Consider the following 27,910-nt stretch of genomic DNA (forward strand, 5'->3'; position numbering starts at 1 on the left):
GGCAATTCCAGCTCACACGCTGGAGGGGACCCCCCCGACTCCCTGATTAGCCTGCCCGCCCTGTCAGTCAGGCTGACCTGGAGCATTGGCCACTCCCCATTTCCCCTGGGGACTGTCAGTCTCAGGGTCCTGATTTCCCATCGACCCTTCCTCTTTCTTTTGGCACTGGGAGTAAGCCAACCAAAAAAACCCTCACTGAGTTTTCGTAAGGGGACAGTCAGAGCTTTATTGGCACATTTTCCACAAAGGCCTCCTGGGCTGTAATGTCATCAACTGGCTCCATCCAGCTCAGCAAACAGCAAAAGTCAGTGACAGGAAGAGAAACGCCCAGTTGCTGCTGTAGGCGGGGTGAGTCTCTGAGCTCAGGAAAATGAAACTTACCCAGTTACACTGCCCAGAGGGAGCCATGGCTGCAGAGAAACTCGTAGAAAGTCTCCAGGAAGAAGTGACTTGTCCCATCTGTCTGGAGTATTTCACAGAACCTGTCACTCTGGAGTGTGGGGACAATTTCTGCCGAGCCTGTGTCACCCAGTGCTGGCAGGGATCTGACACAGACTTCTCCTGCCCTCAGTGCAGAGAAACTGTGCAACAGAGAAACCTTAAGCTGAACAGGCAGCTGGCAAATGTCCTAGAAATAGTCAAACAGCTGAATTTACACGAAGCAAAAGGAGCAGGAGGGGATGGTGTGTGTGGGGAACACCAGGAGCCTCTCAAACTGTTCTGTGAAGAGGATCAAACCCCCATCTGTGTGGTGTGTGACAGATCCCAGGCTCACAGAGCTCACACTGTGGTTCTCATAGAGGAGGCTGCCCAGGAGTACAAGGTAGGGAATCATTGCCTCATGTAAATCATTCTAACTGAATTTTAATTACAGGTTAACTTAATCATAACTTGCTGGTTTTATTTGATTGCTCCCTCCTACAGCTACTGATGTACTGCAGCATTCACTGTATGAAAAATGATATAAAAGGAAATGCTTAGGGGAATGTGGAAAAAGGCAAAAATGAAGGCATTAAAGATAAATGGTGAGATAAGGGACCTCTCAACTCATCTGAAGCTGTTAAACGACCAGTGAGGTTTAAGTCACAAGAGCTGCAGGCCAGTCTATGTGCGAGTGCTGCCTTCAGACTGGAGAAGGGGATGTTACAAGCTGTTGTTATTACTGATTTATATCACAATATTTATTTTTATTATTATTTTCATCCCAAACTCACCTGGCAGCTCAGTGACAGAGCTGGGAGTAAAACTCACATCTCCCCAGCCTCAGGCCAGGGCACTAACCACTGGTCCATGCTGCCTCCCCAGCAGCACTATGCAGTGATGAAGAGTGGCCATTAGGTGGGAAAGACTCCTTTGTAAGGGTCCCAGGCCCAGCAGGGAGATGGGGTTTCTCACTGGGATACGGAATTCCTGTGTTGCTCCATGAGGGGTTAAACTCAGATGCTGGCCTGCACTAGACAAAGTCACTGAGCTAAACACTTTGTGGACCCCAAGCACCTTGAGGACTTCAGACAGCGCGGGTCAATGCCAAATACCATTGGGATTTGTCAGGGTTCCCTCCCACTCTGAACTCTAGGGTACAGATGTGGGGACCCGCATGAAAGACCCCCTAAGCTTATTTCTACCAGCTTAGGTTAAAACTTCCCCAAGGCACAAATTCTTTGCCCTTGGAGGATACGCTGCCACCAAGTGATTTAACAAAGAATCAGGGAAAGGACCACTTGGAGTTCCTATTCCTCCAAAATATCTTCCCACGTCCTTACACCCCCTTTTCTGGGGAGGCTTGAGAATAACATCCTAACCAATTGGTTACAAAGTGATCACAGACCCAAACCGCTGGGTCTTAGGACAATAGAGAAATTAGTCAGGTTCTTAAAAGAAGGATTTTATTTAAAAAAGAAGGTAAAAATCACCTCTGTAAAATCAGGATGGAAAATAACTCTACAGGGTAACAAAAGATTCAAAAACACAGCAGAACTTCCTCTAGGCTTAGTTTCAAAGTTACACAAAACAGGAATAAACCTCCCTCTAGCAAAGGGAAAATTCACAAGTTGAAAACAAAAGGTAATCTAACGCACCTTGCCTTATTTAGGTTTCAGAGTAACAGCCGTGTTAGTCTGTATTCGTAAAAAGAAAAGGAGTACTTGTGGCACCTTAGAGACTAACCGGTTTATTTGAGCATGAGCTTTCGTGAGCTACAGCTCACTTCATCGGATGCATAGCATATCGTGGAAACTGCAGAAGACATTATATACACACAGAGACCATGAAACAAAACTTCCTCCCACCCCACTCTCCTGCTGGTAACAGCTTATCTAAAGTGATCATCAAGTAGGGCCATTTCCAGCACAAATCCAGGTTTTCTCACCCTCCCCCCCCCCCCCCCACACATACAAACTCACTCTCCTGCTGGTAATAGCCCATCCCTCTTTGAAACCTCTCTTTATAATGCGCATGATAATCAAGGTGGGTCATTTCCAGCACTAATCCAGGTTTTCTCACACCCCCCCCACACACACACCCCCCTCCAAAAACCACACACACAAACTCACTCTCCTGCTGGCAATAGCTCATCCACACTGACCACTCTCCTTACAATGTGCACAGCAATCAAGGTGGGCCATTTCCAGCATAAATCCAAGTTTACCCAGAACGTCTTGGGGGGGGGTTGTAGGAAAAAAACAAGGGGAGATAGGCTACCTTGCATAATGACTTAGCCACTCCCAGTCTCTATTCAAGCCCAAATTAATAGTATCCAATTTGCAAATGAATTCCAATTCAGCAGTTTCTCGCTGGAGTCTGGATTTGAAGTTTTTTTGCTTTAAGATAGCGACCCTCATGTCTGTGATTGCGTGACCAGAGAGATTGAAGTGTTCTCCGACTGGTTTATGAATGTTATAATTCTTAACATCTGATTTGTGTCCATTTATTCTTTTACGTAGAGACTGTCCAGTTTGACCAATGTACATGGCAGAGGGGCATTGCTGGCACATGATGGCATATATCACATTGGTGGATGTGCAGGTGAACGAGCCTCTGATAGTGTGGCTGATGTTGTTAGGCCCTGTGATGGTGTCCCCTGAATAGATATGTGGGCACAGTTGGCAACGGGCTTTGTTGCAAGGATAGGTTCCTGGGTTAGTGGTTCTGTTGTGTGGTATGTGGTTGTTGGTGAGTATTCGCTTCAGGTTGGGGGGCTGTCTGTAGGCAAGGACTGGCCTTTCTCCCAAGATTTGTGAGAGTGTTGGGTCATCCTTCAGGATAGGTTGTAGATCCTTAATAATGCGTTGGAGGGGTTTTAGTTGGGGGCTGAAGGTGACGGCTAGTGGCGTTCTGTTATTTTCTTTGTTAGGCCTGTCCTGTAGTAGGTGACTTCTGGGAACTCTTCTGGCTCTATCAATCTGTTTCTTCACTTCCGCAGGTGGGTATTGTAGTTGTAAGAATGCTTGATAGAGATCTTGTAGGTGTTTGTCTCTGTCTGAGGGGTTGGCGCAAATGCGGTTGTATCGCAGAGCTTGGCTGTAGACGATGGATCGTGTGGTGTGGTCAGGGTGAAAGCTGGAGGCATGTAGGTAGGAATAGCGGTCAGTAGGTTTCCGGTATAGGGTGGTGTTGATGTGACCATCGTTTATTAGCACTGTAGTGTCCAGGAAGTGGATCTCTTGTGTGGACTGGACCAGGCTGAGGTTGATGGTGGGATGGAAATTGTTGAAATCATGGTGGAATTCCTCAAGGGCTTCTTTTCCATGGGTCCAGATGATGAAGATGTCATCAATAAAGCGCAAGTAAAGTAGGGGCGTTAGGGGACGAGAGCTGAGGAAGCGTTGTTCTAAATCAGCCATAAAAATGTTGGCATACTGTGGGGCCATGCGGGTACCCATAGCAGTGCCGCTGATCTGAAGGTATACATTGTCCCCAAATGTAAAATAGTTATGGGTGAGGACAAAGTCACAAAGTTCAGCCACCAGGTTAGCCGTGACATTATCGGGGATAGTGTTCTTGATGGCTTGTACTCCATCTTTGTGTGGAATGTTGGTGTAGAGGGCTTCTACATCCATAGTGGCCAGGATGGTGTTATCAGGAAGATCACCAATGGATTGTAGTTTCCTCAGGAAGTCAGTGGTGTCTCGAAGGTAGCTGGGAGTGCTGGTAGCGTAGGGCCTGAGGAGTGAGTCTACATAGCCGGACAATCCTGCTGTCAGGGTGCCAATGCCTGAGATGATGGGGCGCCCAGGATTTCCAGGTTTATGGATCTTGGGTAGTAGATAGAATATCCCAGGTCGGAGTTCCAGGGGTGTGTCTGTGCGGATTTGATCTTGTGCTTTTTCAGGAAGTTTCTTGAGCAAATGCTGTAGATGCTTTTGGTAACTCTCAGTGGGATCAGAGGGTAATGGCTTGTAGAAAGTGGTGTTGGAGAGCTGCCGAGCAGCCTCTTGTTCATATTCCGACCTATTCATGATGACAACAGCACCTCCTTTGTCAGCCTTTTTGATTATGATGTCAGAGTTGTTTCTGAGGCTGTGGATGGCATTGTGTTCTGCACGGCTGAGGTTACGGGGCAAGTGATGCTGCTTTTCCACAATTTCAGCCCGTGCACGTCGGCGGAAGCACTCTATGTAGAAGTCCAGTCTGCTGTTTCGACCTTCAGGAGGAGTCCACCTAGAATCCTTCTTTTTGTAATGTTGGTAGGCAGGCCTCTGTGGATCATTATGTTGTTCAGAGGTATTTTGGAAATATTCCTTGAGTCGGAGACTAGGTCACCACAGAACTGTATCATGTTCGAGGGGGTGGAGGGGCAGAAGGAGAGTGGGGGGGGGGAAGGGTGAGAAAACCTGGATTTGTGCTGGAAATGGCCCTACTTGATGATCACTTTAGATAAGCTGTTACCAACAGGAGAGTGGGGTGGGAGGAAGTTTTGTTTCATGGTCTCTGTGTGTATATAATGTCTTCTGCAGTTTCCACGATATGCTATGCATCCGATGAAGTGAGCTGTAGCTCACGAAAGCTCATGCTCAAATAAACTGGTTAGTCTCTAAGGTGCCACAAGTACTCCTTTTCTTTTTGCCTTATTTACTTACTCTTTTTGTAATATCAGAGACTTGTACAGGATGGTTTATAGGAGAAGGAGTTTTCTGACCTGACGCTTCTCTGCTTCCCAAGAGAACACACAAAACAAAGCCTTCCCCTCTCCCCAAGTTTTGAAAGTATCTTCTCTCCCCATTGGTCCTTTTTGGCCAGGTGCCAACCAGGTTATTTGAGCTTCTTAACCCCTTACAGGTAAGGAGGAATTGTAGGCTACCCTTAGCTGTATGGTTATGACAGGATGAGACTGGATTGCAGCAAAACTAACTCCTGGGCAGTGCTGACCTGTGTCAGTCTGTTCTATTGTGTATGTGAGCAAGGACCAGCCAAAGTGGTTCCATTAGTCCCACAATGCAACCTTTTCAAATATCCAACAATCCGCTGTTTCTGGGCTCTTTGCTAGGAACTAAGGGGTAGCTACCCAGAGGGCATTCCCACCAAAAGGGTTCAGGACAGAACTAAGGCAAAACTCAACCGTTCTTAACACAAATCGGCACCTCTAATGGGGTTTGCGCTTGCCCTTAGACCAGTTCTGTCCAGTCAGCGCCATCCCCAGGGGTTCAGGACTGAAGCTGAATGGGATTTGGGAATCCAGCCCATATTTCTGGCTCTGATAGCTTCTGGGATTTATATCACTTTGTTAGTGAAAACTCAAAAAATAGGTTATTTCACATGGTGAAATAAAAATCCAAGGATGTGACCCCAGTTTCATGCTGGTTTAATTCAATAGAGAAACTGGGCCAAATTATTCCCAAAAGTACAAATATAAGCTATTCCCATGGTCTATTAAGGAGGTTTCATTTCCTTGGTATCTCTGATATCACAAACCTACTAGGTTCTCCAGTCATCAGTAGAGTGTTTTATTGTTTATTTATTCATTTATATTTGTTTGGCGGGGAAAGATCACCCCACTCTCACCTGTAAAATCAAACCAACCAAAACATTTCTGTTTCTTCAGAAGAAATTTCAGACCCATTTGAAGACTCTGAGGAAAGAGAGAGAAAAGCTCCTGAGACTGAATGTGATTGGAAAGAAGAGAATCCAGGAATATCTGGTAGGTTCCCATTGTTATTAACCTGCAGGGACATGGTCTGGGAGGTCTCCGTGATTCTGGTGAATGTGGGATTTTGTGTGTTGTTCCATGATCACAGGATACTATGTGTGGGTGGGTGTGCACACACACATTTAGACAGAGGACCTGAAAACTCTCCCTAGAGAAAGCCATCATCTTCCTCTTCAGAATGGAAACTTTATTTCAATGAATGAATGAATTACTAGCCTTTGTGCCTTGGATGAAAAGCTTCCCAAGGTGAACTGAATGTGCCCAATTCAGTGCTGTCTGTCTGCGCCTGCAGTTCCTTGTTGAATTATTTAATTGTTTGGCTCTTTTTTTTCTCCCCATCATCTCTGTCAATGTAGTTCTCAATACAGTTGTTTGAACAACAAATTTTTTCATTCACTGGACATTTAAGGAAAAGTATCACTTTGGGGGATACCAAATACATTTTTTTTTTCTAAATTTTCAGTAAATCAAAGGCTATTTTGTGTCAATGAAATGTTTCATTTCAACAAAATCCAAATGCTTTTTTTGATTATATGCATTTTAAAAAAAATTGTTTAATTGTATTAAAAACAAGGAGATTTCACTTTCTTCTGAAAATGTGGAAATGAAATGTTTTGATTTTTTCAGGTTTTTTAAATAAAAACATTTGGTGAAATTGGCATAATCCATGAATGTCACCAAATCTGCATTTGACCTAAAAAATTTTTAGTGTGAAAAATTTTGCCCAGGTACAGTGCTGAGTCCTGCCTCCTGCTGCCCTGGATCTGGATACTCAGAGAACAATGATAGCTCAATATCCTGACCTTGCCAAACAGAGAAATGGCCCTTTAAGAGAGATTGGGGCCAAATGGGAAGGTGTTAGAAAATCCTCTACCTAGTAACCACAGGATATAGTCAAATGTCAGAAGTCTTAGAGATTGCAAAGACAGTCTCTCTCCTGCACACGCAGGACCTCAGACTCTCCATGTACCTGCCCTGCCTTTTTTTTTTTTTAACAGAAACAAACACAAACCAAGAGGCAGAAGATTGTGTCTGAATTTCAGCAACTGCGGCAGTTCCTGGAGGAACAAGAGCGACTCCTGCTGGCCCAGCTAGAAAAGCTGGACAAGGAGGTTGTAAAGATACAGAATGAAAGTATCACCAAATGTTCTGAGGAGATTTCCTGTCTCAGTGAGTTGATCATTGAGATGGAGTGGAAGTGTCAGAAGCAAGGGAGTGAATTCCTGCAGGTGAGACTGAGTTAAATATATCTCAGATCCCAATACTGGGACAGGACAGCTCTTGAATCATGGGTACTAGAGTCCAGCAATTAGAGATCTCAGTATAATTCAGTGCATGCAGTGCAGAAATGTCAGTATTTATTGCTCTTTGAAGAGTTACAGATTCAGATATCAGAGATGGAAAAGCCCCATTAGCTCAGCCAATGAATGGCTCTGAGGCCAGGGCAGGGGTCTCCTTTTCCCGTGTGTACAAAATCCTATTCCTGGGATCCCCAGCATCTGCCATGTGGACCTAAGATTCTTTTTCTCGTTCTCTCCCCTCTAGGATGTCAGAAGCACCTTGAGCAGGTACTGCGGCTCCTTCTCACTTCCCTTCACACTTCACAATGCTGGGAATGTGCTGGGAGACCATGTTAAAACATCATCTTGGCAGGGCTCCAGTGCAAAATGTGTGGGGCAGGTCACATTTTGGATACAAATCTCTCTGATTAATTTAATCCTGAGGTTCTCATCATTTTATAGATGAATCTGGCATTGTCCACTCTATGGAAAAGATTATTAACCTAAAAGATTTCCTAGAGATGTCACCTCCCTGGAGGGCTGGCTACCTCTGGATTCTGGGGTGGAATCTGGGCCTTTCACCTCTAGAGCATTGGCAACAATCCTACCCAGGTCAGCAGTGATCAAGGATCTTTCCTACCTGAAGGCCCCTGTGGAGACCTGTCGTGTGCCATGAGATAGGGTGGGGGGAGTTGGTGAGTCCATCTAGTTTCCACTTGACAGATGTCTACAATACTACGCCTACCAGGCTGGATGCCAAGGAGTGAATTGGCCATGGAGACTTAACTCTCATAGATTCAAAGATACTAAGGTCAGAAGGAACCATTATGATCATCTAGTCTGACCTTCTGCACAACGCAGGCCACAGAATCTCACCCACCCACTCCTGCGAAAAACCTCTCACCTATGTCTGAGCTATTGAAGTCCTGAAATCGTGGTTTAAAGACTTCAAGGAGCAGAGAATCCTCCAGCAAGTGACCTGTGCCGCATGCTGCAGAGGAAGGTGAAAACCCCCCAGAGCCTCTTCCAATCTGCCCTGGAGGAAAATTCCTTCCCGACCCCAAATATGGCGATCAGCTAAACCCTGAGCGTATGGGCAAGATTCACCAGCCAGATACTACAGAAAATTCTTTCCTGGATAACTCAGATTCCACCCCATCTAACATCCCATCACAGGCCATTAGGCCTATTTACCATGAATAATTAAAGACCAAAATCATGTTATCCCATCATACCATCTCCTCCATAAACTTATCGAGTTTAATCTTAAAGCCAGATAGATCTTTTGCCCCCACTGCTTCTCTCCTTTTAACCCTAAAGCTGGTGTCTCCAGGCCAGAGTTGGACAACATTCATAGGACTTTTGGGGAGAAGGTTGCACTGCCATGGTCTATCCTGCACCTGCTCTGTGGCTGGCAGAAGTAGAGGAATTTTAATGCCAGGCCCATTAGAGCAGCATCTTTTACAAGCCAAAATTATAATAAGTTACTAAATGAAATATAACAAGAGATTGTTTTTCTCCAGGTGTGAGAAGGCGAAGTTCCAGCAGCCAGTGGAGATTTCTCCTGAATTGGAAAAGAGCCTGAGTGATTTCTCCCAGAAAACTATTGCTCTAATGGAGACGCTAAGGAAGGTCAAAGGTACTGAGATGAGATCAAGGAGAGAAAATCAGGATGAGTCTCTGAGTATGTGGGAAGAGATGTGCTCTGTCCGAATGGTTCATAATTAGTTTATGTAGCTATTTAATACATATTGGAAAGTAGACATATACTAGGAATTAATTTGTAAACACCTAGAGAATAATAGGTTATAAGGAATAGTCAGCATGGATTTGTCAAGAACAAACTATGCCAAACCAACCTAGTTTCCTTCTTTGACAGTATAGCCCAGTTCTTTAGTGGTAACTGCTTATATTTTCTATTAATTCTAATTTAAAGAGCTGGGGGATTGCAGTAGGATTCTAGTCCCAGAATCAGGCACAACGGAATTAAGGTTATTAAGTCTGATTGGGAACCCCGGTGTGCACAATGGAGACACATTGAGGGCAAAGCAAAGCTTTAACTACTTCTATTAGCACAATTAGTAAAGACAAAAGAGATCTATACCACATACAAAGACAGCAAAATACAGAGATAAGATGAAATATTGTATGATTCCTCACACAAATGCTCATTTACTCACATACTCTCATCCTTGGGAATCTAGTGGTAAGGTTATAGGCCTCAAAGCCTCACGCTAACTTAGTTATGCCACATGCTAACTGCTTAAGCCAATATATTACAGGATACAGGCCTCTAGGTTCCCTGCATTACTGCAAAGTAAAAATAAAATGCTGAAGCTGGCCGTGGGCTATAAGTCCTCCTTTTGATGGGGTGATTGCACATGAACCCTATCACATATATTATGATGTAGATGGTTGATTACCTGAGGGGGAGGTTCTGGTGCCAGTCTGTCTCCTGTTATTGAGGTTAAAGGACCTGAAGGATTGATTCTGGCTGTGTAGTTATAAATGCAGCATATGGATGCTCCGGTACCAGATATGTCCCTGTTGTAGGTCCCATGCTTACACTTTGGCTTGATTCATCCTCTTTAATCCCCCTAGGTTGTTGTTGGGTCACTTGACCCTTTGTACTTAATCTCCTGATTTTACACTGCATGCACCCGAATACAATGAATATAATCCTATTGCAATGCCTGGGATGATAACCCATCCTTTTAACTCAATTTTTGTTCGTAATGGTGCTGCTAGGATTTCATCACCTCTGTTAATCAAGTGGGTAAAAGATTGCTCAGCCTCATTGAAATTATTGATAATTTGTATGAGGTGTGTGTCTTTTTGATCCACTAAATGTTTCAAGTGTAAATTCAGTGGGGGAATATAAACAAGAAATGTTGGTGTGCTTTGGACAATTAGGTCTTGATAGGTTGGGTCAGATATAATAATAGTGGTGCTTTCAAATGCAGGGACAGGAGAAATCACTATGTGCCCTATTAAAGTATGTTGTTTTGGGGTAAAACAGAAATTTGGCTCTGTGACCTGACACTCCAATTGAGATACTTTCGGGGGCTGGTTACTACACAATACTGGCCATTTCCATCATAGATCACCCTCTCCATCCATGTCTTCCATTTGGTCAGTCTGACCTGGCACAAAGATGTGATAGGTTCTATAGATGATCCTCTCCCTGCAGTCCACACAGGACAGTATCCACCTCAAACACATCCCATCTACAAATGTAGTGATGGCCCTTTTCTGAGCAACAGGCCATCTGTGGGATCTTCCAGGTTTGGCTTTCTGTGTGATTGCCCACCAAAGGAGGAATGTTGATGTGTTCCCTATAGATGTTGTCTTTGAGATGTTGCCAGGATGGGCAGGGCTGGTGTCCCTAGTTTCTATTTGCCAGAAGCTGGGAATGGGCGACATGGGATGGATCACTTGATGATTGCCTGTTCTGTTCATTCTCTCTGAGGCACCTGCCATTAGCCACTGTCGGAAGACAGGATACTGGGCTAGATGGGCCTTTGGTCTGACCCAGTATGGCTGCTCTTATGTTCTCTTATGTTCTTATGAAATGACTTAAGGGATGGACAACAGCCAAATGGCAGTACACATCCTTATCTGGGTCGAGCACAGGCAAGGAGACTGTGAATGAGATGTACAAGGATTCTGCTATGGAACAATACTAGTTAAATAATGAGTGTCTTGACTGGTGTGTGGTGTCACAGATCCCATATGCCACATTGCTAAAGCTGGCTGTATGGGCTATAACAGTGTTACTGGTTCAGGGGCTGGGGGAAAACTTTAGATATGTTGTACCATGCTTTTAGTCAGCTTTTTGACACAGTCCCACATTATGTTCTCATAAGCAAACTAGGGAAATGGGATCTAGATGAAATTACTATAAAATGGGTGCAAACCTGGTTTGAAATCCATAATCAACTAGTAGTTATCAGTGATTCATTGCCAAGCTGTAAGGGTGTGTCTAGTGGGGTACCACAGGGATCAGAACTGTGTGTGGTACTAATCAATATTTTCATTAATTACTTGGATAATGGAGTAGAGAGTATGTTGGGCTTAGGGATAAATGGTCATTTAGGGTTTGTCTACACTACACAGTTTTGTCAACCAATTTATGCCAACAATCAAAAACTGGTATAATTACATTGCTTCTGCATATTCACACAATGCTCCTTCTGTCAGCGGAGCGTGTCCACAGTTGGTGCTCTAGCATCGACAGTGGGAGCAGTGCACTGTGGGTAGCTCTCCCACTGTGCTACTCGCCACTTCCTGCAGCTAGATGTTGTGGGAAGGTGGAGTGGATCACAGTGCATCATGGGTGCAGGATCAATGTTCCATGACGTGGTTTTTTCCTTCCCATCATTCCATGGGATTCCGACTGTGTTTCACTCCACTTTTTAATGGCCCGTGTTTACTGTGTGCCCGCCATCTCTGTCGGAAAAGATGGATCCTGCCCTGCTGTGTATTGTTGCGGTCACTGTTATGGACATATCGCGGATGGTCATGCAGTATATCATGAACTCCCAATCTGAACAGGAATCAGAATTGCTTGACCTGCTGTGTGCCATGGAAGGAAACAACACCAGATTACTTTTGGCATTCATGGAATAGCTGCACATGGTGGACCATCACATTTGAACTTGGGAAGCAAACACAGAGTGGTGGGGTTGCATCATTATGCAGGTCTGGGATCATGAGCAGTGGCTGCAGAACTTTCAGATGTGGAAAGCCACCTTCATGGAGCTGTGTGTGGAGCTCACCACAGTACTGCAGTGCAAGGACACCAAAATGAGAGTTGCCATCTTGGTGGAGAAGCGCATGGCGATTGCTGTGTGGAAGCTGGCAACTCCAGACTGCTACCGGTCAGTCACGAATCAGTTTGGAGTCGGGAAGTCCACCATTGGGGCTGCGTTAACGCAAATGTGCAGGGCCATTAATCACATCCTGGTTCAAAGGATGTGACTGTGACTGTAGGCAACGCGAGTGAAATAGTGAATGGCTTTGCGGCAATGGGATTCCCTAACTGTGGTGGGGTGACAGATGGCACACATATTCCAATTTTGGCACTGGACCAACTTGTGACAGAATACATCAATAGAATGGGGTACTTCTTTATAGTTTTGCGTCCTTGTCTGGGGAGGCACTCTGCTGGTGTGTAGGGGGTTTCCGTGAAGGCCACATCTTCAGGAGCACAACAAACAATAAACAGAAGCATGATTTTTAGTTCACACATAGCATTGAATCATTATAGTAAAATACACCACTTTTTACATACAAATCACTTTCTCACTGTCCCCAGGCAAGCACACATCTATGTGAGCACCCTAATCATGGTGAGTTTGGCCAGAGGAGAGGTGCTCAAGATGGGGCAAAGGGTCTAGGTGACTTTTTAGGGGATCACTGCAGCTGACTAGGAAGAATATTGTAAATTCTGCCACCATTTTCCACAGGCAGGGGTCATTGAAACCGGTATCTCATTCCTGAGGGTAAGGAAGGATGCAAGGGAGCATCTCCTGCATGCATGCAACTTCAGACTGGTTCCCTATGCTGCTCGCCTGTGTGCTGCTTTGGTTCCTGCACAAGTGATTGTCGATTGGCATGGGAAAGTTTCCTACAACGGGGGAAGGAATAAAGCAGCTCTGCCAAGGAACCTTGGGCAGAGGATTGGCAAGTACCTCCAAGAAAGTTCCTAGAGATCTCTGTGGAGGATTCCCATGAAATCTCGATGTGCATAAACATAGTTCTGCTGCAGTGCTTAGCTGCACAGGGGAAAGCGGAGCACATGCAAACACAGCTAGTCTTATCCCTTCACCCACTTCTAGACTATACAGAGCAAAGGACAGCTCTACCTCATATAACCGAGCAGTATCAATTCAAAAAGATCACTTACCAAAGCTCTCCTCTCCTGTATCATGCATGCCAGAGCCAGACTGCTGGGACTTGCTAGACCCCTCCTGAGTGGAAAAGAGGTCCTGACTCGCTGCACCACTGGACGACCCTGCTGTGTGCTCCACATTGTCTTCCAATTCAAACTCCTTGTCCACAACTTCGTCCTTGGGGTTGAGTCTACTGTCCGCTGCCTGCAGCCCCGCTAAAGTATCCGCAAGGCTCTTGACAGTGGAGATGGGGTCACTGCCAAAGATGGCAGCCAGCTCCTTATAGAAGCAGCAGGTCTTTGGCGTAGCACCAGAGCAACGGTTTGCCTCCCTTGCCTTCTGGTACACCTGCCTCAGCTCCTTTATCTTCACTCAGCACTGATGAGTGTCCTGTTCGTACCCCTTTTCCAGTAAGCCATGAGACATCTGCCCATAGGTATCGAAGTTCCTACAGCTGGAGTGCAGCTGGGACTGCACAGCCTCCTCTCCCCATAGTACCAGCAGATCCAACAACTGCGGGGTACTCTGAGTGGGAGAATGTTTGCTGCATGGAGCCACCATGGTCAGCTGGGGAGATGATATGTGAGCTCTTCATGGCGAGGAAACAGGAAGTGGAATTTCAAAAATTCCCTGGCCTTTAAAGGGTGTGTATCTGGGTACAGGGCAGCGGAGTTCAAACTGCTGACCAGATCAGTCAGGATGGGCATTTTGGGACACCTTCTAGAGGCCATTTCCAGCAACATAACCAAGCGCTGTGTGTACACTAACACTTTCTTGATATAACTTTGTTGCAGAAAGCTCTATGCCTCTTGTCGAGGTGGTTTTATTTTGTCGGCAAAGCAGGAGAGTTTTGTTGGCAGAAAGAACATTGCAGTATGTACACCTCCACTGTTTTGTCAATGAAACCTGACTTTTGCCGACAAAATTATGTAGTGTAGACAAGGCTTTACACTAAAAATCACAATATGTTCAGGTTGCTTCTAGTCCCAAGAGATCAGTCACTTCCCCCAGATCAGCTGGTACCCTTGATCTTACACCAAAGACAATTCCTGTAGCCAATCCTATAATAAACTATCTAAAGGTTTATTAACTACAAAAAAGAAATAGGAGAGTTATTTACAGGTTAAAGCAAGCAAATATACACACAAATGAATTACCAGCGAAGATTCCTAAAGATGACAGAGATGTAATAATCTGTCAATTCAAAATGTCTTTTAGGGCAGACGCAGGGATAGCCCCTGGCAATCTCTGTCTTCATTTAATGCCTCTGGCCTGTGAGAGTCCAAAGAGCAAAGAGATGACAAATCTTCTTGTGACCCTGTTTTTTCTTTTACATTTGGCTTACCAGTCCATGAGAAGAGCTTCCTTGCTTGGGGCATTTCCAAGGTGTGATAGGGCCATTCACCAATCATTTGTATTGTGATGTTTCTTAATGTCAAATTTAATCTTGATAGGTCTCCTTAAAGGGGCGGGGGGAAGGGGGGAGGGGAGGGGGGAAGTTCCCATGCTTGGGTTTACAAGTTCAGAGCAAACATTTTCAAAGTTGTAAAGCAAAACTGACATATTTCCTTATAGCATGGAATACAAGCATTACAAGGGAGATTAATGCATGCTGCAATTTATAAGCATTTCATAGAGTCTAAGTATTAAATACATTCATATAAGACTAATATGTATTTTGAACAAAACTAATGTACATGTGAGCTGGTTTGTTTCCAGCTATGAGTTTGTCAGTGCTTAGCTCATGCCTACAGCCTTGGTCAGAGCTGGCACTTGGTCTGCCAATGTCATAAAAGGTGGATGACCTGGTTAAAGATGTGTCTCTCATACTCTGCACCTTTGCAAAGCTGGATAGGAGTGTAAACCAGGGACTTCTTGGTGCCAACAGGCAGATGGCACAGGGGGTGCAGAGGGTTTTGCAGAGATCCTCTGGGTCAGATATAGGAATTGTAGTTAACCGAAGGGTGGCATGTGAGGTCTCTACCAAGAGCCCATTGGTTGCCATAATCATTGCAAAATATATGTCCAGACACTGTTTAAGTAGTAATATGTCTTGTCATAAATATAAAGGGAAGGGTAAACCCCTGTAAAATCCCTCCTGGCCAGAGGAAATCTCCTCTCACCTGTAAAGGGTTAAGAAGCTAAAGGTAACCTCGCTGGCACCTGACCAAAATGACCAATGAGGAGACAAGATAATTTCAAAAGCTGGGAGGAGGGAGAGAAACAAAGGGTATGTGTGTCTGTCTATATTTTGTCTTTGCCGGGGATAGACCAGGAATGAAGCCTTAGAACTTTTAGTAAGTAATCTAGCTAGGTACGTGTTAGATTATGATTTCTTTAAATGGCTGAGAAAAGAATTGTGCTGAATAGAATAACTATTTCTGTCTGTGTATCTTTTTTGTAACCTAAGGTTTTGCCTAGAGGGGTTCTCTATGTTTTGAATCTAATTACCCTGTAAAGTATTTACCATCCTGATTTTACAGGGGGGATTTTTTTTTTATTTCTATTTACTTCTATTTCTATTAAAAGTCTTCTTGTAAGAAAACTGAATGCTTTTTCATTGTTCTCAGATCCAAGGGTTTGGGTCTGTGGTCACCTATGCAAATTGGTGAGGCTTTTTATCCAACATTTCCCTGGAAAGGGGGGGGTGCAAGTGTTGGGAGGATTGTTCATTGTTTTTAAGATCCAAGGGTCTGGGTCTGTAGTCACCTAGGCAAATTGGTGAGGCTTTTTTTACCAAACCTTGTCCAGGAAGTGGGGTGCAAGGTTTTGGGAAGTATTTTGGGGGGAAAGACGTGTCCAAACAGCTCTTCCCCAGTAACCAGTATTTGTTTGGTGGTGGTAGCGGCCAATCCAAGGACAAAGGGTGGAATATTTTGTACCTTGGGGAAGTTTTGACCTAAGCTGGTAAAGATAAGCTTAGGAGGTTTTTTTTTATGCAGGTCCCCACATCTGTACCCTAGAGTTCAGAGTGGGGGAGGAACCTTGACATGGTGGCATAGTGGTGGGATTAACCTGAAATCATTTTGAGATCCAGTTGAGATTTTGTTGAACTAGAAATACAGATTTTTAAAAAGGAAGTCCAGAAGCAGCTGAAACTGAAAGCAGCTTGTTTTTTTCTCTGCTTTGTGGCCAAGCAGAGACAAAAGGGGATTATCTTTGTGAATTGCAGGTTTTCTTTGCCTGGAGGCAGGGTACTTAACTCCTGCAGGGAAATTCACAGTCTTCCAACCCAGAGTTTTTTTTTCCCTAAAAGTAAATAGAAGGGGGGGTGTTCTACCCATTTGCCTGGAGACAAAAGGGGCAGGGTTTTTTTTTTTTTTTTGGATTTTGATTTTTTACAAGGAGCACAAGTTTAAAAAGGAAACTTGGTTTTTCTTTGGGCTGGGTAAACAGGTTTCAAAGTAGCTGGAAGTTTTTGCTTTGATTTGGGCCCAGAGCAGAGACAAGGGAATTGTCTTTTTTTTTTGTAGGCTGACAATCACTATCAGAGAATAGGTATTCTATTCCAGCACAGCAAAATTTTACAGCCAAGTTTTGTTTGTTTATTTCTAAACCTCGGGTGTAAAGTTAGTTAAAAACAGAGAGTTTAGGATGACAGAATCCACGGCACAACAAAAGATGGAATTAGCCAGATTTCAGGCTGAGGAAAAACAAAAGGAACATGAAAGACAGATAGAACTCATGCGGCTGGAGAAGGAGGTACAGGAGGCTGCCCACAGGAGGGAAATGGAGGCAAGAAAGCATGAGGAGGAGGAGAAGGAAAAAGCAAGGAAGCATGAGGAGGAGGAGAAGGAAAAAGCAAGGAAGCATGTGGAGGAGGAGAAGGAAAAAGAGAGGAAGCATGCACTGGAGATGGAGAAGGTAAAGGCTCAGCAGAATATACCAACAAACCCTAGCAATCCTTCTCCAGGTACCACTCCCCATCCCAGAAAGTTCCCCACCTACAAGGCAGGTGATGATACTGAGGCCTTCTTAGAAAACTTCGAAAGGGCCTGCCTTGGGTACAACATCTCTACTGACCAATACATGGTAGAGCTGAGGCCGCAGCTCAGTGGACCCTTAGCTGAGGTGGCAGCTGAAATGCCTAAAGAACACATGAACAAGTATGAACTGTTTAAATCCAAGGCAAGAGTCAGAATGGGGATAACACCCGAGCAGTCTCGTCGGAGGTTCAGAGCCCTAAGGTGGAAACCAGATGTGTCATTTACCCGACATGCCTACCACATTGTGAAGCATTGGGAGGCCTGGATATCCGGAGCAAGTGTTGAATCTCCAGTAAATTTGCCCTTCCTAATGCAAATGGAACAATTCTTAGAGGGTGTTCCTGAGGAAATAGAAAGATACATCCTAGATGGGAAGCCCAAAACTGTAATCGAGGCAGGAGAGATTGGAGCCAGATGGGTGGAGGTGGCAGAGAAGAAGAAAACTGGTCGCAGTTGGAGCGGAGACCAGAAGGGACAACCCCAGACCACACCCTATTACCGGGGGCCGCCCAAAGCCCCACCTACCTCCCAAAGAACCCTCCAGACCCCTTATCGTCCCTCCACCCCGTTCTCCAGCAACCCTCCTCGCCCCAGTGACCAGTCAGCTGGACGATGTTTTAAATGTAACGAGCTGGGGCATGTAAAGGCCAACTGCCCCAAGAACCCCAACAGATTACAGTTCATTGCACCGGAATCGCACCAGAGGTCCACAGGCCCAGATACCTCCCAGATACCCTTGGAGCGGAGGGAAACTGTGAGTGTGGGCGGGAAGAAGGTCACCGCGTGGAGGGACACCGGAGCACAAGTGTCAGCTATCCATGCTTCCTTAGTGGACCCCAATTTAATCAACCCAGAGATCCAAGTGACGATTCAACCCTTCAAGTCCAACTCTTTCGATTTGCCTACAGCCAAGTTGCCTGTCCAGTACAAGGGCTGGTCCGGAACGTGGACTTTTGCAGTCTATGATGATTATCCCATCCCCATGCTGTTGGGGGAAGACTTGGCCAATCATGTGAAGCAAGCCAAGAGGGTGGGAACGGTCACCCGCAGCCAGGCTAAACAAGCCGTGAGGCCTAGCTCTGTTCCGAAAACTTCTATCAGGACCCGGTCAGAGGTGATGGACCCGGATCCCAGGCCAATGTCTGCAACAGCAGTAGTGGATCCAGTCCCAGAGACCCAGATGGAACCAGTCCCAGAACTGGAACCAGCCGAACAACCAACACCAGACCCATTGTCAGCCCTGAATCCAGTACTTGCAACCTCAACACTAGAGGGCCCCACCGACCCTGAACCGGCAGCAGCCGATAACCCGACACAAGAGGCTCAGCCGGAGCCTGAATCCCAACATGGTGTCCCAGCGGAGAGCGGTTCACAGTCAACAGAAACAGCTCCATCCCCTATATCGCTTCCAGAGGGACCAAGCCTAGGTCCACAATCCAATGAGGAACTGATGTCTCCAGCATCAAGGGAACAGTTCCAGACCGAACAGGAAGCAGATGAAAGCCTCCAGAGAGCTTGGACGGCGGCACGGAGCAACCCACCGCCTCTCAGCTCTTCTAATCGATCCAGGTTTGTTGTAGAAAGAGGACTTTTATACAAGGAAACTCTTTCTGGTGGACACCAGGAAGACTGGCATCCTCAGAGACAGTTGATAGTTCCAACTAAATACCGGGCCAAGCTCTTGAGCTTAGCCCATGATCACCCTAGTGGCCATGCTGGGGTGAACAGGACCAAAGACCGTTTGGGGGGGTCATTCCACTGGGAGGGAATGGGCAAGGATGTTTCTACCTATATCCAGTCTTGTGAGGTGTGCCAAAGAGTGGGAAAGCCCCAAGACCAGGTCAAAGCCCCTCTCCAGCCACTCCCCATCATTGAAGTTCCATTTCAGCGAGTAGCTGTGGATATTCTGGGTCCTTTTCTGAAAAAGACACCCAGAGGAAAGCAGTACATACCGACTTTCATGGATTTTGCCACCCGATGGCCAGAAGCAGTAGCTCTAAGCAACACCAGGGCTAAAAGTGTGTGCCAGGCACTAGCAGACATTTTTGCCAGGGTAGGTTGGCCCTCCGACATCCTCACAGATGCAGGGACTAATTTCCTGGCAGGAACTATGAAAAACCTTTGGGAAGCTCATGGGGTAAATCACTTGGTTGCCACTCCTTACCACCATCAAACAAATGGCATGGTGGAGAAGTTTAATGGAACTTTGGGGGCCATGATACGTAAATTCGTAAATGAGCACTCCAATGATTGGGACCTAGTGTTGCAGCAGTTGCTCTTTGCCTACAGAGCTGTACCACACCCCAGTTTAGCGTTTTCCCCATTTGAACTTGTATATGGCCGTGAGGTTAAGGGGCCATTGCAGTTGGTGAAGCAGCAATGGGAGGGATTTACACCTTCTCCAGGAACTAACATTCTGGACTTTGTAACCAACCTACAAAACACCCTCCGAACCTCTTCAGCCCTTGCTAAAGAAAACTTACAGGATACTCAAAAAGAACAAAAAGCCTGGTATGATAAACATGCCAGAGAGCGTTCCTTCAAAGTAGGGGACCAGGTCATGGTCTTAAAGGCGCTCCAGGCCCATAAAATGGAAGCATCGTGGGAAGGGCCATTCACGGTCCAGGAGCGCCTGGGAGCTGTTAATTATCTCATAGCATTCCCCACCTCCAATCGAAAGCCTAAGGTGTACCATATTAATTCTCTAAAGCCCTTTTATTCCAGAGAATTAAAGGTTTGTCAGTTTACAGCCCAGGGAGGAGACGACGCTGAGTGGCCTGAAGGTGTCTACTACGAAGGGAAATGTGCTGGTGGTGTGGAAGAGGTGAACCTCTCCATGACCCTTGGGCGTATGCAGCGACAGCAGATCCAGGAGCTGTGCACTAGCTACGCGCCAACGTTCTCAGCCACCCCAGGACTGACTGAACGGGCATACCACTCCATTGACACAGGTAATGCTCGCCCAATTAGAGTCCAACCTTACCGGGTGTCTCCTCAAGCTAAAACTGCTATAGAACGGGAGATCCAGGATATGTTACAGATGGGTGTAATCCGCCCCTCTGAAAGTGCATGGGCATCTCCAGTGGTTCTAGTTCCCAAACCAGATGGGGAAATACGTTTTTGCGTGGACTACCGTAAGCTAAATGCTGTAACTCGCCCAGACAACTATCCAATGCCACGCACAGATGAACTATTAGAGAAACTGGGACGGGCCCAGTTCATCTCTACCTTGGACTTAACCAAGGGGTACTGGCAGGTACCGCTAGATGAATCTGCCAAGGAAAGGTCAGCCTTCACCACACATCTCGGGCTGTATGAATTTAATGTACTCCCTTTCGGGCTGCGAAATGCCCCCGCCACCTTCCAAAGACTTGTAGATGGTCTCCTAGCGGGATTAGGAGAATATGCAGTCGCCTACCTTGACGATGTGGCCATATTTTCGGATTCCTGGGCAGACCACCTGGAACATCTACAAAAAGTCCTTGAGCGCATAAGGGAGGCAGGACTAACTGTTAAGGCTAAGAAGTGTCAAATAGGCCTAAACAGAGTGACTTACCTTGGACACCAGGTGGGTCAAGGAACTATCAGCCCCCTACAGGCCAAAGTGGATGCTATCCAAAAGTGGCCTGTCCCAAAGTCAAAGAAACAGGTTCAATCCTTCTTAGGCTTGGCCGGTTATTACAGACGATTTGTACCGCACTACAGCCAAATCGCCGCCCCACTGACAGACCTAACCAAAAAGAAACAGCCAAATGCGGTTCAGTGGACCAAAAAGTGTCAGAAGGCCTTTAACAAGCTTAAAGCGACACTCATGTCTGACCCTGTACTAAGGGCCCCAGACTTTGACAAACCGTTCCTAGTAACCACAGATGCGTCCGAGCGTGGTGTGGGAGCAGTTTTAATGCAGAAAGGACCTGATCAAGAATTCCACCCTGTAGTGTTTCTCAGCAAAAAACTGTCTGAGAGGGAAAGCCACTGGTCAGTCACTGAAAAAGAATGTTACGCCATTGTCTACGCTCTGGAAAAGCTACGCCCATATGTTTGGGGACGGCGTTTCCACCTGCAAACCGACCATGCTGCACTGAAGTGGCTTCACACGGTCAAAGAAAATAGCAAAAAACTTCTTCGGTGGAGTTTAGCTCTCCAAGATTTTGATTTTGACATCCAACACATCTCAGGAGCTTCTAACAAAGTGGCTGATGCACTCTCCCGTGAAAGTTTCCCAGAATCAACTGGTTAAAATCGTCCTTGAGATGTAGAAAATATTGTTAGTCTTTATGTACTTGGTAGTATATTTAGAGATGCATGTGTCTTATTAACTCTGTTTTTCCTAGAGCTCCAGGAAGAAATCCCAGCCAGTGTTTCACCCTAGCTGAGATTTGGGGGGCGTGTCATAAATATAAAGGGAAGGGTAAACCCCTGTAAAATCCCTCCTGGCCAGAGGAAATCTCCTCTCACCTGTAAAGGGTTAAGAAGCTAAAGGTAACCTCGCTGGCACCTGACCAAAATGACCAATGAGGAGACAAGATAATTTCAAAAGCTGGGAGGAGGGAGAGAAACAAAGGGTATGTGTGTCTGTCTATATTTTGTCTTTGCCGGGGATAGACCAGGAATGAAGCCTTAGAACTTTTAGTAAGTAATCTAGCTAGGTACGTGTTAGATTATGATTTCTTTAAATGGCTGAGAAAAGAATTGTGCTGAATAGAATAACTATTTCTGTCTGTGTATCTTTTTTGTAACCTAAGGTTTTGCCTAGAGGGGTTCTCTATGTTTTGAATCTAATTACCCTGTAAAGTATTTACCATCCTGATTTTACAGGGGGGATTTTTTTTTTATTTCTATTTACTTCTATTTCTATTAAAAGTCTTCTTGTAAGAAAACTGAATGCTTTTTCATTGTTCTCAGATCCAAGGGTTTGGGTCTGTGGTCACCTATGCAAATTGGTGAGGCTTTTTATCCAACATTTCCCTGGAAAGGGGGGGGTGCAAGTGTTGGGAGGATTGTTCATTGTTTTTAAGATCCAAGGGTCTGGGTCTGTAGTCACCTAGGCAAATTGGTGAGGCTTTTTTTACCAAACCTTGTCCAGGAAGTGGGGTGCAAGGTTTTGGGAAGTATTTTGGGGGGAAAGACGTGTCCAAACAGCTCTTCCCCAGTAACCAGTATTTGTTTGGTGGTGGTAGCGGCCAATCCAAGGACAAAGGGTGGAATATTTTGTACCTTGGGGAAGTTTTGACCTAAGCTGGTAAAGATAAGCTTAGGAGGTTTTTTTTTATGCAGGTCCCCACATCTGTACCCTAGAGTTCAGAGTGGGGGAGGAACCTTGACATGTCTCTTCTGAAAATTGTGTTCTTAAGGATTTGGGATTAGGGTGGGTCACTAGGAGGTGATTTAGCTCAAGAATATTCCTTTCAAACAAGAGGTTATAGATACTTATTTCTCTGTCTGGTCATGGGTGCTTTGGGTATTGTATGTTTCACAATGGAGCCTGTTTGCCTACTCTGTCAAATGCTCATCAAAAGAAATCTTCAAGAGCAAAATTTTACAGAAAGGAATAAAGAGCAGGCAGGGGTCCTGTTTACAAGTAAAGACAATGAATTGTTGGGATATAGCTGGGCGTGACCTACATCGGAAATGTTCCTTCCACTGGGGGAGTAACAGATACATATCTCTATCCAGATATTTGGGTGTCCTATATTGTGTGCTCACACTATAGGCCTATTTGCATAGTGAGCCAGATGCTGTTTAAGAGATTTTGAAATCTACAAGAAAGGAAAATACAGGAAAAAACAACCAGTAGGAGGGTGTCTTCTTTAGGAATAAGGACAATGGATTGTCCTAATATATCTGTGTGTGGAAGCAGACTGGCAGCATGTTTGCCTCAGGAATGAAGGATCACAGTCAACCTGGCTGTAAATTGCTGCACGGATTTTTGGGTGAGCAATACTTAATTAGATAGGAGAGTACCTTGTTAATTGAGACTGGGCTCTAGAGTGTGTGTTATGATTTTATTTTAAATTAGGGCTCTCAATTGTAGTTAACTCAAGCAATTAATGCAAAACAAATTAACTAAATTAAAAAAATTAGTCACAATTAATGGCAGTTTTAATTGCACTGTTGAACAATAATAGAATACCAATTTAAATTTATCATAAATTGGATGTTTTCTATGTTTTAAAATATATTGATTTAAATTACAACACAGAATTCAAAGTGTACAGTGCTCACTTTATATTATTTTTATTACAAATATTTGCACTGTAACAAAGATAAACAAAAGAAATAGTATTTTTCAATTCCTTTCAAGTACTGGAGTGCAATCTCTTTATTGTCAAAATGCAACTTATAAATGTAGATTATTTTGTTACATAACTGCACTCAAAAACAAAACAATGTAAAACTTTAGAGCCTACAAGTCCACTAAGTCCTACTTCTTGTTCAGCCAATAGCTGAATGCTGCCCACTTCTTATTTACAAAGTCACCTGAAAGTGAGAACAGGCATTTTCATGGCACTGTTGTAGCGGGCATTGCAAGGTATTTTTGTGCCAGATATGTTAAATATTTGTATGCCCCTTCATGCTTCGACTTGTAGATTGCAAATTGTACAGTGCAAATATTGGTAATAAAAATAATAATTAGGGCTGCCAATTAATAACAGTTAATGCATGTGATTAACTCAAAAGAACTCAACACTTTTTTTAACGTGCATTAATTGCATACTAGGGTGCCGTGCTTAGGGGGTGCTGCTGCATGCCTCCAGGGTGGTGGTGCCCCTACCCGCATCACCCTTCTCCACTGCTGCTCCTCCCTCCCACCCATGGAGCCACGCCAGACCAAGCTACTCCAGACTAGGAACCTGGCTTCACTCTTCTTCACAGAGTGGAAGGGGTGGGGTGGGGGGCTGATGTCGGGGTTCCCCCTGCCTCCACCCATGTACCTGGTTACTGCTGAGCTGGGGTCGGGGAACAGGGGGAGCCTGTCTGCTGCTGCTGCCAGCTCAGGAATGAGTGCGGTTGACAGGAGCTGCTGTTGGCTGAAAAAGTGCTCAGGCTTCTGAGTGCTCTGCTTAAAGAGACAACGCTTCCCCAGCGCGTGCGCGCACGCACACACACACACACACGCACACACACACTCTTCCCCCAAAGAGCAAAACTATTGAAATAAATGGTATTCTATTATTGTTTAACAGTGCAATTAAAACTGCGATTAATTACAACTTTTTAAAATCTCGTGATTAATCACAATTAATGCTTTTTAGTCATTTGACAGCCCTATTTTAAATGTAACCATTTGTTTCCAATACTACTTGCTATGACTTGAATCTTGATTCTTTGTTAAATAAAAGTATACGGTGCTTGTTTTCAATATAAAAATAGCTAAGTGCCTTGTGTCAAGCAGCAGAGTGACCTGAAGTGTAACGGCTAAACTGGTGTGCACTGTTTCTTTAGAAGCAGCGAATCTGTGAACACTACGAGTGTCCGGTGAACCAGGGGATGGACGCTCCAGGGAGATGCTTGCAGGGTTTGAGGGTTGGAATGAGCCAATCACTAATGTGAAATGAGACTGCAGGGCCTGCGGGGCCCAGAGGGCAGTGCTTGTGTTGCCTATGGCCAATGGAGTTGGGAGCTGGCCCAAGGCAGGCGCAGATATGGCTTCTCATGGTAAGGCACGTGGCAGTGAAGTGCTCACAACCCTGGGTACACCTGGGAAATATCACAAGAGGCCAGTGGCACAAGGGTGCAACTGTGCCAGGACGTCAGGACTTCTCTATCATGTGCCAGGCCTGTACTGGCCTCTGTAATCTTTGAATAGGGGCATTGCCAGCAGATCAAGGGATGTGATTGTTCCCCTCTATTTGACATTGGTGAGGCCTCATCTGGAGTACTGTGTCCAGTTTTGGGCCCCACACCACAAGAAGGATGTGGAAAAATTGGAAAACATCCAGTGGAGGGCAAGAAAAATGATTAGGGGACTGGAACACATGACTTATGAGGAGACGCTGAGGGAACTGGGATTGTTTAGTTTGCGGAAGAGAAGAATGAGGGGGGATTTGATAGCAGCCTTCAACTACCTGAAAGGGGGTTCCAAGGAGGATGGATCTAGACGGTTCTCAGTGGTAGCAGATGACAGAACGAGGAGTAATGGTCTCAACTTGCAGTGGGGGAGGTTTACGTTGGATATTAGGAAAAACTTTTTCACTAGGAGGGTGGTGAAACATTGGAATGCGTTACCTAGGGAGGTGGTGGAATCTCCTTCCTTAGAAGTTTTTAAGGTCAGGCTTGACAAAGCCCTGGCTGGGATGATTTAGTTGGGGATTGGTCCTGCTCTGGGCAGGGGGTTGGACTAGATGACCTCCTGAGGTCCCTTCCAACCCTGATATTCTATGATTCGATGATACTATGAATAGGGAGATCAAAAACTGCCCCCTTCTATCCCTTTGCCAGTGCAGGCATGAGTCTGGCCCATTGAGCCAAACCTCTTCCAGCCTTAATTTCCAAATCTATACAATGTTTTTGTTGTTGTTTGTGATTTCAGTCAATGGACAACAAGGACCACATTGTTCTGAGCTCTGTACAGATGCTGAGCAAACAGACCCAAAGAGCTTACAGCTCAGGGCCCTGATCCTGCAAACCCTTAACATTCTATTAATGGCAAAGGGCCCAAAGTAGATAAAATTATAGTCACGCTAAAGTCCTTGCAGGATCTGGGTCTAGGTCATGACAAAATGCAACAGGAGAATGAGACAAATCAACCAAGGGTTGGAGAGGGAGGATGAGAGAACAGTAAACAACTCTTAGAGATTGTACCTCCTAGGATGGTTGAGAGACTTAATGGATATTGATTCCATTGCTGTGAGATGCCTGAATGAAAGAGAAAATAGAAGGTTTCAGACTCGTTTGTATTAAAGACCTGTGTGTGTCTCTGTCCCTCTCTGTCTGTTTCTGTCACAATTAAAACACAGTCATGTGAATTAAGAGTGGGGATGCTGTTATAAATATCACAACATAAAATCTCACTGATTTTATCTTTTCTCCCTGTAGACACTCTGCCAGTTGAACTGGAGGGAAAAAAAGAAAATACTCTAGGATCACACAGACAGGGTGAGATTTCAAGGTGGAGATTATTTTTCAGTTATGAGAAAATTCCCATGAAAATGTTTTCTTGAATTTGTAGCTAAGCCAATGCTGACCATGACACAACCAGTCCTAAAAATAAAAACATTACTAAGACGCGCTCAAGTTGAAGTCAGACAAACAATCCAACACCAACCTTAACGCTGAGTGCATGCCCACAGCAATGAACGGAAACATTCTCACTATCATCCAAACACCCTTAACTCTGACCCTGGGATTTTGATAGATATCCATACACATTATATATATTAAATTCATAGGAATGAGTGGACAGGCCACTCACCTCAGGGCTGATCTCTGGCTCTAATACTCTGCTTCCCTCTCTCCTCAGTGAATGTGACTCTGGATCCAGACACGGCTCATCCCCAACTCCTCCTCTCTGAGGGTCAGAAGAGTGTCAGACGGGGAGACAAATGGCACAGACTGCCCAACAATCCCAAGAGATTTGATACCCTGGAGTGCGTGCTGGGCTGTGAGGGATTCACATCTGGGAGATACTACTGGGAGGTGGAGGTGGGAGGTGAAATAATCTGGGCTGTGGGGGTTGCCAGAGAGTCTGTGAGGAGGAAGGGATTGTTCTGCTTTAACCCTGATTGGGGGATCTGGGCTATGGAGCAGTGGTGGGGTGAGTTCCAGGCTCTCACCTCCCCTAAAACTCCTCTGCCCCTGAGCTGGGTCCCCAGGAGGATCCGGGTTTGTTTGGACTATGAACAGGGGCTGGTGACATTTCTGGATGCTGATAATGATGCCCCAATCTTCACTTTCCCACCGGCTTCCTTCAGTGGGGAGAGAATCCACCCCTGGCTTTGGGTTCAGAGTGAACAATCACAGCTCAGACTGTGTCCCTGACACTTGGGGAAAACATCCCTTCTAAAGACCCTGAAATCAACTTCTCTAGCCTCAGACACCCTAATTTCTATGACCCTGGAGAACGCTTGTCTTCCTGAAAGCCTTCTACCATACAATCAGTTTGTATATCCCATAAGGCTTGATGGGGCCTCTGAATTGTTAAAGTATAAAGACCAAGATGCTACTGAAATGGAGAAACCAATCGCATTGCTCCAAGAATTGTGCAACCTGTTTGTCACTGGCCTGTGTGATCCTTGAGGAGTGTAGCTGACTGTAGGGGTCAGAGACTGTCAGATAGGAGCTCAGAGAGTGGGAGAATGAAAGTGAAAGAAAGTGACAAGGAGAGACATGAGCCAGGGTGACAGACGGACTGGGAGATGCTACTGAACGTGATGGTGTCATTCATTACGTAATCCATCTATTTAATTCACTGGTTCATGAAAAGTGGAGCTATTTTAATGCCTTGAAAAAGTGATTTCTGCAAATGTTGCACTTTTTCTCTGTTCTGACCTTACATAATCACTCCCTAAGTGATTGAAGCCCTCATTTTTTTGTTAACTGAACATTTTTAATAAATATAAAGCTTTTTTCTGCTTGGTGTTTTCCACTCTTTTGAGGGAGCGA

At 45.2% G+C, this 27,910-nt stretch overlaps 2 protein-coding genes across 2 annotated transcripts in view; both read left to right on the forward strand.

Annotated features, from left to right (window-relative positions):
* The window catches only part of LOC119567445 (maestro heat-like repeat-containing protein family member 1), an 850,842-nt gene that overhangs the window by 636,114 nt on the left and 186,818 nt on the right, over positions 1-27,910 (forward strand). The window lies entirely within an intron of this gene.
* On the forward strand, positions 251-27,879 carry LOC102937305 (zinc finger protein RFP). Its single transcript, XM_007070102.4, has 7 exons — positions 251-823; positions 6,041-6,136; positions 7,144-7,374; positions 7,691-7,713; positions 8,949-9,064; positions 26,345-26,404; positions 26,769-27,879. The coding sequence occupies exons 1-7, from the start codon at positions 371-373 to the stop codon at positions 27,284-27,286; spliced, it is 1,497 nt and encodes a 498-aa protein (XP_007070164.3). The 5' UTR covers positions 251-370; the 3' UTR covers positions 27,287-27,879.

This window comes from Chelonia mydas, chromosome 14 (assembly GCF_015237465.2).
Source record: "Chelonia mydas isolate rCheMyd1 chromosome 14, rCheMyd1.pri.v2, whole genome shotgun sequence".
NCBI lineage: Eukaryota > Metazoa > Chordata > Testudines > Cheloniidae > Chelonia > Chelonia mydas.

What these genes read in the sequence shown, in the direction of transcription:
- LOC102937305 (XM_007070102.4), top strand. Translation starts at nt 371, where the DNA reads ATGAAACTTACCCAGTTACACTGCCCAGAGGGAGCCATGGCTGCAGAG. An exon ending in GACGCTAAGGAAGGTCAAAG is followed by an intron (nt 9,065 to 26,344) that starts GTACTGAGATGA and finishes TTCTCCCTGTAG; the next exon opens with ACACTCTGCCAGTTGAACTG. An exon ending in TCTAGGATCACACAGACAGG is followed by an intron (nt 26,405 to 26,768) that starts GTGAGATTTCAA and finishes CTCTCTCCTCAG; the next exon opens with TGAATGTGACTCTGGATCCA.